Source organism: Falco naumanni, chromosome 5 (genome assembly GCF_017639655.2).
Source record: "Falco naumanni isolate bFalNau1 chromosome 5, bFalNau1.pat, whole genome shotgun sequence".
NCBI lineage: Eukaryota > Metazoa > Chordata > Aves > Falconiformes > Falconidae > Falco > Falco naumanni.
The window spans coordinates 18288004-18302217 of NC_054058.1; the positions used below are offsets into that span (position 1 = coordinate 18288004).

General features: G+C 35.2%; 1 protein-coding gene across 23 annotated transcripts in view; it reads right to left on the bottom strand.

The window, feature by feature from the left end:
* C2CD5 (C2 calcium dependent domain containing 5) overlaps positions 1-14214 on the bottom strand; it is a 67268-nt gene that overhangs the window by 12155 nt on the left and 40899 nt on the right. For 13 of the 23 annotated variants that reach the window (XM_040595893.1, XM_040595892.1, XM_040595887.1 and 10 more), the window contains 7 exons: positions 12427-12522; positions 10492-10683; positions 8458-8644; positions 7273-7437; positions 6810-6950; positions 3835-3898; positions 373-434 (listed from right to left, as the gene is read on the bottom strand). In XM_040595893.1, coding sequence (XP_040451827.1) covers positions 373-434; positions 3835-3898; positions 6810-6950; positions 7273-7437; positions 8458-8644; positions 10492-10683; positions 12427-12522 — 907 coding nt within the window. Of the gene's footprint in view, positions 1-372; positions 435-3834; positions 3899-6809; positions 6951-7272; positions 7438-8457; positions 8645-10491; positions 10684-12333; positions 12523-14214 lie in introns of all 23 variants that reach the window. The other 10 variants (XM_040595880.1, XM_040595873.1, XM_040595871.1 and 7 more) reach the window with 2 other exon arrangements.

Consider the following 14214-nt stretch of genomic DNA (forward strand, 5'->3'; position numbering starts at 1 on the left):
TGATGTTAATGATACTCAGTATCTCACACTAAGTAACACAGTCATCAATTTGTTTCATTTTAAGAGGCTTCAAAGACTAGTCAAGCTCTTAAAAATTCTCCAAACCTTAAAGTTCACATTTACCATAATTATTTTCTAATTTTTGTATTTTTGTACCAGGTTCTCTGTTACATAACCTGTTTCTTTGTGGTTTTTTTTAATGCTGTTATCATACCCATTTTTCTTACCAAAATACTGCTTTTATTTCCAACACAAGAGTTATCTTTTTAATTTATCTTTCAAAATCAGTGACCTCTAATATGTATTTAAATTACCACAGTATATTTCAACACAATTTGGAAAAATGTTCTAATTTTCTTTGAATATACTTACTTGAATTTCTGGTGTCCAGTTATTTATACCAGGCATAATTTCTGTGTTGCAACTGTAAAAACCTGTAAAGAAAACATTTGGGAAAATGTATGTGGCACACCAAAATATAAAAATACTTTTAGAGAAATATATGTGACCTTACTTGATATTTTACAAGTCTTTTCCCTCATGTGTTTTTGAATATTGAATAATATACCAGAAATAAGACCAACATTCAAAAAATAAATGTAGCATCTGAAGAATACAATATAACATATAAAAGAAACACGTTATTCACACTGCAGTGAAAAAAATATTGCAAAGATGGAACTTGCCACTTCTAAAACACTAATTCACTACAGAATTGTTATTCCGAATGTTTCTTCAGCTGCCAAAAGCAAGGCCAGAAATGCCATCATGTTGATGAACATGAGAGAGGCTACAACATGAAATGCAACAGTGACAGTTGCTCCCCATGGAAATCAGGTAACTCAGGTCATCTGATGCTAACTGGTGAGACAAACTCCCTGACTGCTTCTTAGAACTGCTCCTTGTGGAACCCACAAAACAAGAAACCCCGGACTAGTTGGTCCTCAGCAGGGAGAAGCGTGTATACAAGTTTTTTAGCTCTGATCAGAACATATTTAAGCATTCTTGTAGGACAGGCAAACACCCCAAAATCCACTACTGCTCTGCCTAGTTTCTATATAGACAAACTACATACAAATTAGGAAAGTTATTAAAAACGTGTGACAGGAAAAGCTAAAAAGCTAACTTTTGACAGACAACATAGAGATGCTTTAAAAATACTACCCAGAGACTGAGTGCAAATATGTAGCACTTGCTAACAGGGGCTTGAAAAGACACAAAAAAAAGAAAAAAGAAGAAAAGTATAACAAATAAATGGCAGCGTAAGAAAAGTTACAAACAGCAAACAGTCAGTGTTGAAAATGTAAAGATACAGCTAAACGAGCACAAAAGAGAAATCTGGTAGGGCCTATGTAAATGCACAAAATAAGCTAGAAAAAGAAACTGTGTAGCAGCTTGCAAAAGGTATAAATATATACGATTTTCTTTCAGAACATCAAAAGCAGAAACCTTGTTGAAAAGTCAAGTAAGATACAGAAAGAATAGCATAGATGATAACGTAACAGCAGAATCCATGATGCTTCCCCCCCCCCCCCCCCCCCCCCATCAGCATCCACCGCAGTAGTGGAGCTTTCCACAATAGTGGAAAACCAGTCCCTTGTTTATTTTCCATCCGAGAACCAATCTAAAAAAAATGTCTGAAGGAAAAATTGAACAAAATAGGCAGATTAAAAATGAAGATTCATATAAACAACAGGAAAAGCAAAAGATTAAATAGCTGACTAACCGGCATTGAACTCCAACTTAAAATTACCCCACTACCAGAGGAGAGGATATTCAGGTAGCGAGCTGCTTTCTGTGACTGGGACCTAGTAAGGTGCCTAGTACGGATACCTGTATTACTGGCTCAGAGAAGGTAGTCCAGAAAATGGAGTTCACAGGTAGATGGAAATAAAAGACACTGCAGAGAAGCTGATACCACTTTTCTAGCAACATTCATGGCTCACAAGCTGTCAACAAGCATGCAGACAAAATACATCTGACTGACAGAGTCTACTTTGGACATCAAAAAGCATTTGATAAGATCCATCAGCAAGGACTCTTTAAGCAACTAATATACTGAAGGGCAGAACAGAGTACCATTGATGGAAATGCAATTATTGTAAGACTGGAAAGAGAGGGTCAAAATAAATGCTCAATTTTCATAGTGGAAACATCTGTAACTCAGCATTGTATGCTTCAAATGTATTCAAAGCTTATCTGCAAAAGAGGATAAAATGAGGTGACTGCTGACAGCAACTGCAGCAGGACCCAACAATGGATAAGTGATGAAGAATAAAAGATTTGGTGGTACTAACAGATAACTATGACAAGGGTAGTTCTGAGCTCAAAAGTACTCAAAATGATAAACACTGATACCAATTATTAGGAAGGGAACAAGATAATGTGCTCAGAAGAAACATGGAGAAACTCACAAAAACAAGAGAGGGAGGACAAGGACAACCAAACGTACAGTGCAACTTCCATGTAACAGACAAGTACATTAACCTCTTATCCAGACCCAGGAGTTCCATCAAAAGGATGTATGACAGGTATCTATGCAACCACAAATAGCATAAAGAAGACTGACACAAAGCAATGATTCACTGTTCTTCCCAATGTAAGGAAAAGTGGCTGATACCAATCAACCGCAAGAAGCTGGCCCTTAGATGGGTACAGATCCTGATGCAACATTCTATGAACACTGAAAGCACACATGGGCTCAAAATGCAGTCAGTCAAATGTACAAAAAAGTTTGTCAAAGGCTATCATTTACGAAGACAGTAACTTTCTTTCAGGATGATGCTGAACTATGAACTGTTAGCATGCTATTCTACAGGATTTTTTTTTCTCCCTTGCACTTAAATTAATGCAATACATCTTCTCACCTGATCCCTACCAGCAAGCAGACATTGAGTGATTCAGTACACCTCTCCCTATGTTGGGTTCTTAAGTAATTTTTAAATGCACACAACTAAATGGAAACCTCACAATGTTCTATTGCCAGCAATGCAGCCCCAACATTTGTATTCATACTGTGAGGTAAAAAGACATTGATTTCAAGTTTCCTGACTGAATTTTGAAAACTATTTACTTTAATCCATTCTGTGTTCTCAGGTTGCAACAGTTCTTAAAAAAAATACATGTATAAAAACCACTGAAGAAATTAGAAACTACTTTATTTCTATTATTTGGCTTTACTGCCTTCTACAGAAAACAGCCAACACTGACTCGGATAAAAATGCCATGGGTGATTTAAAGAAGTCCAAATCATTTTGGACTTTGCTTTTTTTAAACAGCAAATATACAAATGCAGCAAACACGAAGACTAAAATTGACAGTATGGCACAATCACAAGGCAAGGAAAATATAAATGCAGCCGTTGAAAAGAGTGCTGGAAGGGCAAGTTGCTCATTGTACATAACATTCTTGGAATACAGCACCAATGTCATATTATATGGCTACAAATACTTGAAGACCATTCTGTTCTCATTACTACTTTTACTGATCCTAAAACCTACATATTAGCCATTCAGTCTAAAAAAACTTCAGAAACTGGTATAGTAGTAAAACAGATCCAATTGCAATACCCATATGAAGAAACAAGTTTGCAACAGTACGAATCCGTGAAGTACAAAACACCATTCAAATACTGTGTTTACTTCAGTTTTCAATAAGCAACAATCCCCAATAAAAGGTTTAATGACTTGTTCTTCACAGGTGTATATATGACAAGCTGAACAGTTCAAGAATATTTTCACTGTTATTTTTGAACTTTTAAAAAAAAAATAAAACCAGTTCTATTGTGTCATTTTGCAGCATGCACCATAAATTAGAAAAATATTTTAACTATACCAGAAGGTGGTGGAACATCTGTCAGTAAAGAATGTACATCTTCCATTGCATCTGTGTCATCAATCTGAAGAAAGGAATAATTTATTAAAATCACCTTGCTGTTCTAGTCAGAAGTCTTAGAAAGATGTAAAAACTTTGTTATCAAGAGATCTATATCTAGCAGCTGAAATTTTAATACAAGATTCCATAACCAGACCTCTGAGTCTTAACTAGCAGCCTGTATGTTTAACACTTGAAAAATAGTTCCCTTAATTAAGTTGTATTAAAAATAAAGCAATGTGCACAGAACACACAGTAACTGCAGCAGGTAAGACAAGAATGATGAGAATTTTTAAAACAATTAAAATTGCTGAATAAGGTTCACATAACTTGCAACTTCTTCCAGCTGCTTTCCTAAGGTCTATATTACACCTATGTGGTCATTCTCTGCCTATTCCAATGACACACAAAAATTTTTCCAGGAATTTAAAAACTCTGCTTAGTATGAACAGCAGCAGAAAATTGAATAGGAAAAAGCAGATTTAGGGATTATTAGTTCTTCCCATCCAAATAACCTTTAACCCATCCAATCTTTATAAGATTTTTGTTATTTTATATCAGACTGGGAGCGTATCTGCCCAGATACCTTCTGTAAATATTTGCGTGTCATGTGTCTTTAGGTTCATTCTGCCTTATTGATCTGCAAGAGATCTAAGTTTACCTTCCCACATTTTCTTACCAAGTATTCTGGAAATTGTTTATATTTTAACTCCAGTATTAAAGGGTTCTCTGTCAGATATTGTTTCTCCCTCTCCCTCTCAAAGTAAAAGGAGTCATCTCTTTTCTTTTTTTATAATACAGACAGCCTTACCTCTCCTAATTGCCTTCCCAGCATCCCTTAGCACTTCCTCATTACAGTGAATTTATTACCACTTTTTCTAACATATTATCAGTGAACAATGGTTCTACTCTTGCAAGGTCAGTCATCAGTTTCACTAAAGCTCCTGGACTATTGTTTCTGATAATACTGTCTTTGTTAAGAAACTGGGTAAGTGGCTTGACCACGTTCTTTTTTCTATAAATAAAGATTAAACTACCAAACACCGGGATACATATTCTAGGACCAAGACATTCACATAATGTAAACCATTAAACAACTGTCCTTAAACATCAGACGTTATTTTCCTTGCTAACTTTAGCACCATTTATAATGTACTCTATAGTACACTACAGTATACTTACATTCTTTTCCTTCCACATGGAGATCTCCTCCTATCCCCCCCAAGTGCCTATATTACAGTTAATAAAATAAGGTAGAAGGAAGAATTCTAAACTTTGAAAAAGTTAAACTCTGCTTGCAGTATATAATGCAGTCCTTAACCAGCTGGCTCTCTGCTTATATCATATCAAACTTCTTTATGAGGCACCTGGACAGAAGTATGCCAAGCTTTTATTATTCCTCCCTATCTTCTACCGGATAGCCTTTAGAAGTTAAATGGAGGCTGGGCTTATGTTTTTCCAGTATTTTCATAATTTGTCCAAAGGGTCTCTTGCAGTATAACAGTCTTTGTGTTGGTTTTCGTTTGTTTGGAGGGGGGTTTTGGTTTTTTTAAGCTTTACACAATCCTCCGTTTCCTACAAAGGCATTCAACCCTTTTTGCATTTATCAAAGTATTTTCTGATGTGCTCATTCATTTCAGTACAGTGCCTCAGAGAGCATCCATCATAACTTTTGTTTTGAGGATACAATTCCACTCCTGTCAGTCTACACAGATGATGATATTAAACAAAAACCTGTTAAGACCAGCTGCAAAAATACTTGACAAAAACAGCCCTCATCCCTTTTTAATGTGAGAGTTTACCATTGAAGTTACTTCTATAGACTTCGCAATGTACTTACTTTGATCCTAGTATACCTGTAATCCACTGGAGAGCAAAAATTTACTCAAAGAGCAGCCACTCTCAATTTACTATGCCAGCCTCTCCCAACCTGTTCTTTTTTCATTCTCCTTTCTTACCTCTGTTTAAAAATGCACTGCTGTTACAACACTCTCACTCTCCCTATCTACAACCTTTCTTCCAGATTATTTACTATGAAGACAGTGGTTTGTGGAGATTAACATAAAGGAAAATCTTGAATGTACCTTAGGCTGCAATTACAGGCTGTAGTTAAATTGTTTTCTTTTTCTTACTCCAGGACAGATACTTTTAATACCTGTATTTACAAGAAGATGATCAAAACTAGCCTTCTTCAGTACTTGGCTCCTTTCCTTCAAAACTGTACAATGTTAAAATCACACCATTGAATTTTAGTGAACAGAAAGGTAAAAGAAAACTATGTTTGTTATCTATAGCTGTTCTTTTTTGTAGTTGCAGCTGTAGAAAGAATTCGAAGGTATTCTCTGAAGTTGTAAATTCTTGAACTCTGAAATTCATCAGCTGAAATTCAGAAAAGCAAGTCTTCTTTTAGGTGCTCTCTTGACATATGCATGGTTTTGTTAATGCTTTGCATACTACCAGTTCTGGAAACCAGTAATTCTGAATATCCAACGTAACAATAAGAGCTTTGAAACAGAAAGAATATATAAGCTTTTTCTCTGCTAAATGTAAACCGTGATAACACAGAACTGCAATGTTTATAAAAATGTATCTAAGTTTTTGATCAGTCATGACTGGTGCTTGAAGCAGGCAGAACGGCATTAACAGCTCTTGGGTATTATGCTAGATACTGCTACATGTTCCTGAATAGCAGGGCAATCTTTTTTTCAGATGTTGTCCCTAGACATAATACAGCTACGCTTTAAGCAAAGAGAGTAAGAAAAATAAAGACAATGCAAAATCCAATACTTAACATCATCTACTGATCCAAAATTATATATAACGTTTTCCATTTAAGAACTGTCTTTGGAGATAAGCAAGAAAATTTTACTCCATTTTTTTACATATATTTCTGGAAAAGAGAAGTATGAAAATGATTACTGAAAACACTTAATCACCTCCAAGACAAAAGCATCCTTTTTCCCATGTGAAAGGTCTAGCTCTGTAACTTCATCAGAGCTTTCTGATTGAGATCTTAATAACCTGGAACGTTGTCTTGGCTCTGGAATAGGAGACCCAATGATTTCTTCAGGTAGCTCCTAAAAAGGACATAAAAATTAACAATTGTTCTCTGTAGGTTAGAAATAATTTCAATTATAAGCAATTTTTTAACAGTTCTAAGAATCAGAACATTCGGAAAATTGCTGAGAAATACATCTAAGTAAGTACGAACTGATTTGGATATGTGGCTTAAGAGATACAGAAATTCCACTGGATTCCCAGAATACAGTGAAAAGAATCTCTATCTTGATTAAAAAGCAACTTATGTTCTGAATGAATCAGCAAGAATTCACAGATATACATAGTATATATGTATCTGTTTGACTCAGAATGCTTTAAGAACATAAAGGCTTTACTTACTGGAGGATTAATCTCATAAAGTTCCTTGTTTTTTGCTATCGTATCATTTATTTTCTTTTGTATGTGAGATATATGCTGCTCATAGGTGCCATCATTTGGAGTCTTCCCAGCAATCTGAATACCACCAGGTGTTGGCAGAGCTGCTAGATACACACCTGTTGCAGACTTTTAAAAAGTCATAAAGAAATTACAATTACATAAGCACATACTTCTCATATTTTCATGTAAAGTTTTCCATAATGCTTAAGCTATAATGGACAGCACTGTGACATGCATGTTACAACATGATCTCTTCCCATAATAAATGGATGCCTCCTGTTCACTTACAAAAAACCCCACTATTCTTTCAATAAACTCTCTCCGTCTCATGGGTCTTTTTCATGGTGGAGCTCTTAACTTACCTACAAGTTCCAAACACTGAATTAAAACCTTTGCCCTAGTATATTTTGCATAGGCAAGTGATGGTTTCAAGAACTTAAAACCCAGCCAAACCATTTACAGTATCACTGAAGTCGTGACAATCCCATTCCTACTTACAAAAAACAGATCATCTCTTCAGACAAAAGAACATGCAAGCCAGTCAGTATTACTCAAGCATCCTCTTACACTGATGCAGGAAGAAGCAGCATGCTTCACTATGCTAACTGCACAGGACAGAATGAGGTTAGAAAACATTGTTAAGGAACATTTCTTGACTATCTCTAACACTTCCAATCTACCATTTATTTCTTCAGTGCCATCAAAGAAGAGGCAGTAGATCTTTCTGTTATTGGCAACCAACTGGAAGACTTATTGAGAGACTTAATCGATCTTATTTGTCATGGAACAGTAACGTAACTTGAGTAACAGGGATCTCTGACAGGACCTTTAACAAACACAATCATTTTTCTATAATTTATGCCATTAAACCAATAAAAGTTCCTTTTCCCTCATCCTTTTTCTAATAATCTTGTCCTCTACAGAGTTTCAGGAGATTCAGATCTTTTTCTGGCGCTGAAGGACAGACAGTATATCCTGATTTGTCAACAAGTAAGACACCCTGTTCATTTCCAACACTTCGTTTATTCTTAAAATGACATTTTACCATCTCTAGTTACAAGGGTTGTGGAATTCAGAGTATGTCTTTGTGTCCTGAAAAAATACTGTCAGAAAGCAAAAGAATCCCAAGATTAAAATTGTACTTACTGCCAACCCCATCAGCATATTTTCTCCCACAGTGATTTGAATTCTCAGCCCAAACAGAGCATTCATTCCTCTCAGCTTAAGCTTATTCATCAGCTGGGTGTGCACTTCGTATTCCATAAACGGCAAGAGATTACTGATAGATGTTGCATTTGCTTCAGCTTGAGCTTTCTTCTTTAGACGGCATAACCTGACAATACAAACAGTACGTGACATCAGATACACAGTTTTGATGGACTGTTGCAGACTGGAAGTGATTGCAGGGCACTTTGATATTATTTTTTTCCCCCTTACCGTATAACCTAATACAATCACTTTCTTTTTGATGTATTTTTGAATACTGAAAATATCAAATTCGTATCAGGGAGATCAAGGCACACCAAGGCACTGAGTTTCAGTAAGTAACATTTGCTTTTCATTTTTAATAGGAAACTATATTTATATTAACAATAAAAACAGGTAACATAAGAAGTAAACTTATAAAACAGAACAATACATAACCTTTAGCAACATTCAAAAATATTTCCTACTGAAGCAGAATACAAAAATTACAAACACACTATTTTTGTAAATCACTGAATGAAGTTATGTCTCCTTCCTTAAAACATGCTTAAGGACTGCCATCAGACAGAAAGAGTATGTATCACACAGGGTTTTTATCGTAACAGTGTGACAGCACTGACTAACTATAAAATGCAAAGATGTTTTCTACAGATTCCAGATAACCATCTACTAGATGTTCAGCTAAATATATTAATAGTCCTATCATATAGCAGCGACTGTTAGAAATTTGCCCTGCTCACTTGTTCAAAGCAAATACTGAAGACGAAGACAACTTCTTTGCTATTTCAAGTTGTCTGGTATTTGTTAAACACCACCTCCACCTGCCAAAATAGATTATTTCAAGGGACAGTTATGCATCCCTTTTCAGTTGAGCCTCAGAATTGATGAAGTGTATTCTTCCAGACTGCTGCAACTGTAAACCAGAATGTCAGTTCTTTACACGAACTCCTTGAGACTGTCATCCAAAAATGTCTATCTTCAGCTTTTCCTCTAGTAAGACCCCAAATGCAAACATCTATTTCTGTTGCCACAGACCTCGTAAACACTTCAGGTACAAGCACAGGAAATTACACCTACTGGTAGACCTTTTAAAATTCCTATTAATACAGTTATTCAAGGCACACTTCAGACAAAAAATAATAAATGAGTACCCTCACAGCTCAAGCATTAACCAGACTCAAAATACTTACCTTAAGAGAATAAAAGAAAAAAGCATAGAAATCCCATCTCTGACTATATTATGTCAATCATAGTCCACTCTTTGGGTTTAGTCCCACAAACTGAAATTGAAATCCCACACCAGTGTAATGACTGCCTACATTCAGTGACTAATTTTCATTCAAAAAGAACATGAAAACTGTACATTTTAGTGATGCGAACGGACAACACTTTCTTTTAAGGACTACAATTATTACACAATCAGGAAAACACAGAAATTCACCCAATCATAACAAGTTCACCTCAAAATCTTTCTAAATAAGCTTCAGGTCCTTTTTCATTTTTGAGGGAGGGGTGGGAATGTTTGAGGAATAATTCTAGAGAAAATGGGACATCTGCAAGTGCTCCAGAGACAGATCAGGGACCACCTTGCGACTGGAAGTCAATTTCAACAATGTTGCACAACACAGTTTAAGAATATGGAAAACACCAAAGGAAGAGCACAGAACACATCTCTACAGTAGCTCCAGTAAATCTGCTGTAGCAAAAGTCAGAGAATGATAACTATAGGATCATAAAAAAACCTCAGGTGAGAAGTGACTTGCCATCAACACGGATAAGTCACCAGATATCCATCAACAGACATGTAACACAGGGGTAGAAGGCTGTCTTCATCCTCCTGTACCCTACATACTCTCATTAATTCCTATCAATCCAACGTAAAAAATTAAGATTTAATGACATAATACATTTTTAGCAACAGGAATTCTTTCAAAGATATCCAAAACATTACTAAGAAAGTATTTTGATAGATACCTGGCTTGAATAAGACATCCCTTCCCAATAACTATTGCCTCTACAGGAAGATCAATTGTGGTGAAAAGGACATCAGGAACTTTTTGCTTCCTGCAGTTGTAACAGTAAGTGAGGTGAGCAGGGAATGGCATGTTCAATTCGTCATATGGTATATGGCAAAATCCACAACCTGGTGGTGAAGCTTCTTCAATCCTAAAAATACATTATGGAGAACATACTTAAAACATCTGCATCTTATTAACAATAATCAATACGTGCACATGTGTATTAAAACCTACAGGTATCTACTTAAATCATACACTGTAGCTATACTCTGCTCCATTACACCAATATGACAAGTATTGCATTTTATGAATTAGAAGAATAAAATTAGGCTGCACACTACTATCTAAAATGCTATAAATAAAACTTGCATTGAAACTTGTTACGCAGGGATCAAGAAGAAAAAGTACATACAATGACCAATGATTTATATAAAACTAAAACATTACTAAGCTGTTTTCAGGCACTATGACTTTTAAATGCAGTCCATGGTACAACAGTTGTACAGAGAATTTACTGTACCAAATACAATGGAAAGTCTTTTTTACATGGATTGTGTCCAAAAACCTACACAAACCTAATGAGAACATAAACAACAAACCAACCAACCTACTGAGAAGCAGCATAATTTATGTTAACATTGTAAGAAGAAGAGCAAGATTATTTCCTAAGATAAGGTATTAGGTAAAACTTGTTATTCACTTCAAACACTTAGTCCCGCTCCCCCATAATAGATATCCAGGAATGACCACTATAAAATACTAACAAGGAAAGCATAGGCTAACTGCATCACTGCAAATTTATGCTGTTTCATATAAACAATTCTTTTCAGTGAATTTCTGAGAGACACTTAAACAAATTCAACGGATTTGGAACATCAATTATCATAGGCTATATATGGCAAATGTATTTTGTCTCAAACATGGGCTTTGTCCATTTAGTTGTTTCACCTTCCTTTGGCATTTCTAATCTATGCCAAGACTCTTAAGTAGTCCCAGAATTCGTATTTTGATAAAAACGTAATTTTCTTTGTATTATAAACACAAGACATTTCTCTCCATCATATAGTCAATACAGATATTTTTTTGCCTGGCTACAGTTCTCAAGTTTATCTTTACAAGAAGATAATGGCCTCCTGCTAACAAAGTAAAAGAATAATACATAATACTACATGGGCAGGGTTATTGTGGAAAAAGTAATGCAAGTGCTAAGGTATAATAAATACTCTTACTAATATGCATTAGTTAATCTAATTATTTTTTCCCCAAAATAACCGTTTGTCAATACTCATTCTTCAAATTCTATCTGCAAGAGCAGTAACAAAGGGAAACTTCCTGTTTCTCCTTCAGTTTCATGATTTTGTTCATTTTCATTCAAATTCATTTCATGATTTTGTTCATAAACTTGAAATGAAACATATATGCGTTGTAAAAATCTGGCACCATCTTTGTTTTACATTCAAGCTATTTTATCTCCCATACAGCTCTTAACTAGTATACCTAGAGCATATATACACACATTACAGCCGCAGCAGGTTTTGGCTTATGTAATTTATCATACATCTGTCATTTTTTATAGTGTGATACAAAGTTGAGGAAAATACCTGAAGACCAGTAAAGAAAAAAAACTGTGTTATGGTCTGTGGTTAGTAGTCAAATGTGTTACCTTATTCAGACTGTTAGAAATAAAAACAGAATATCTAATTTGGTGCAGAGTTCCATTACTTCTGTTGTTGTTGTTGTTAGTGAAAAGCAGTAAAGTGGTTGGTCCCGCATCCTGCACTGTAACACTGTAACCTACCCTAATAGAGAAGAACTATCTTGGCTCTGAGGAAAAAAATCAACCTCTCCCTTCTCTGACCCTATGGAAAAGAAGCCAGGCTGCCATGACAACCTTTGTTCCAAACAGCCTTCCACGGTGCCATCCTGAAGAAACCTAGGGTTCAGTACAGCTGCTGTGCCAGACGCGGACAAAATACAGACCTCTTCACTATAAGAGAAAAGAATTACAACAAAGTGAATTCCTACTACTTAGTGCTACTTTTATTTAAAACTATTAGATTAAAAGGCTTGTACAAAAGTCACAATGAACCCAATAAACTACTAATTTTATGCATTTGTGCAATTTCTGTCATTAAATCTCATAAACAATCCTCTTTGGTATTTAAAACCATTGTGGAAGTAAGAGATGCAGAAGAAGCGAACAGAAAACTAAAAAGCTTTGCCCTGTGTTATAAATAATATGCTACAACATCACAAAGGCTAATCAGGTTTAAGTATGGTTTTCAATACTGTGGTTAATAATGCAAAGAAATCCAGCCAACCAACAAGTAAAGAAACATTTTTTAAAAAACAAAAACAAAACCAAGGCATAATTGTTTACCAAAGTAAAAGTGAAGTTGACAGCCTCATCATCTTATGAACATTCACTTTCAAAATGAAGTTACAACACAACACTGACAAGGGTGCTTCTTGGACGATAAAGAGTAGCAAAACAGTAAAATTTTACTATGAACAACTACAATGGTAGTACATATAGCATGTAAGGTAACTGACCATACTCATGATTTAGCAGAGGTAAAGCTCTCAGAAGTACAAGCTGTGACCACAGAGCTTTCAGTATTTTTGAAATTGTTAAATATGAAACAAATATCTAACATTCAGTACTTAAAATACTATACTGGAAAAAATATGGAGAAAACCTTTCCCACATTTTCTAGAATGATACATGTGCCTTTTTTATTTGTTGTTTCTCTTTCCAAAATATTTTTTCATATATAACGTGTCTGGCAAACCAGTACTCACAGATGAGAGCCTTGTTCTTTAAGCATGTAATAAAACTGAACTGGCAAGTAAGGATGGAACTCTAATAAACTGTTTTTTCAATGATCAATATTATCGCATTAAATTCCTTTAAGAAAAATGAACATGTGAAATAACCCAATAACTGACTGCCTATCTATACTCTGTACATTCTTTCCCCATTGTTAAAAGTAGAAAAGAGAACACTGAATATTCATGCTTTTTACAAGAACTGACAGCCGAACAAATAAATCTTCCATTTTTAGTGCAAGTTCATCCCTCAGTGCTGGAAACTTGCATGATGCAATTCTGATAAATATGGTCTTTAATACACCAAGCAAGACAGGACACAACCAGACAAGACAGCACATGGAATACAAAACATGTCTTGTCTGTAAATTCTCCCATTTTCCTACTCTACTAGCACAAGCAGTCGACCCAAAAATTGTTTTCAAGTTTTGTAAAAGAGTCAATATATTTGGTGTTATGGTTTTTCGGTTTGATTGTTTTTTGGGGTGTTTATTTTTACCTGCAGTGAAGCAATAAATATGAAGCAGCAACAGATGTGAAACAATCAATGCTGTGGCTTTCAAGACTGGTTAATTCCTGGTTACCTTGCTACTTTACCAACAGATGGTGTACACTCATGAAAACACTGTGTAACTGTATTTCTTTCTTCAACTTATCAATTGCAAAGTAAAATGAAACATCCCACCTTCTCTCTTTAAAATAAGCAAGTTTTCAGTGCTTTTCCTTTGAGGTATTTAGGCAAAATCAACTTGACAGAAAATAAATTCAGATGTCTGAGTTTGCTTCAGTTAATTTCCTAAAGCAATTTGAAACAACTAGTGAGCCAGAGTACTTTTCTGTTTGATACCAG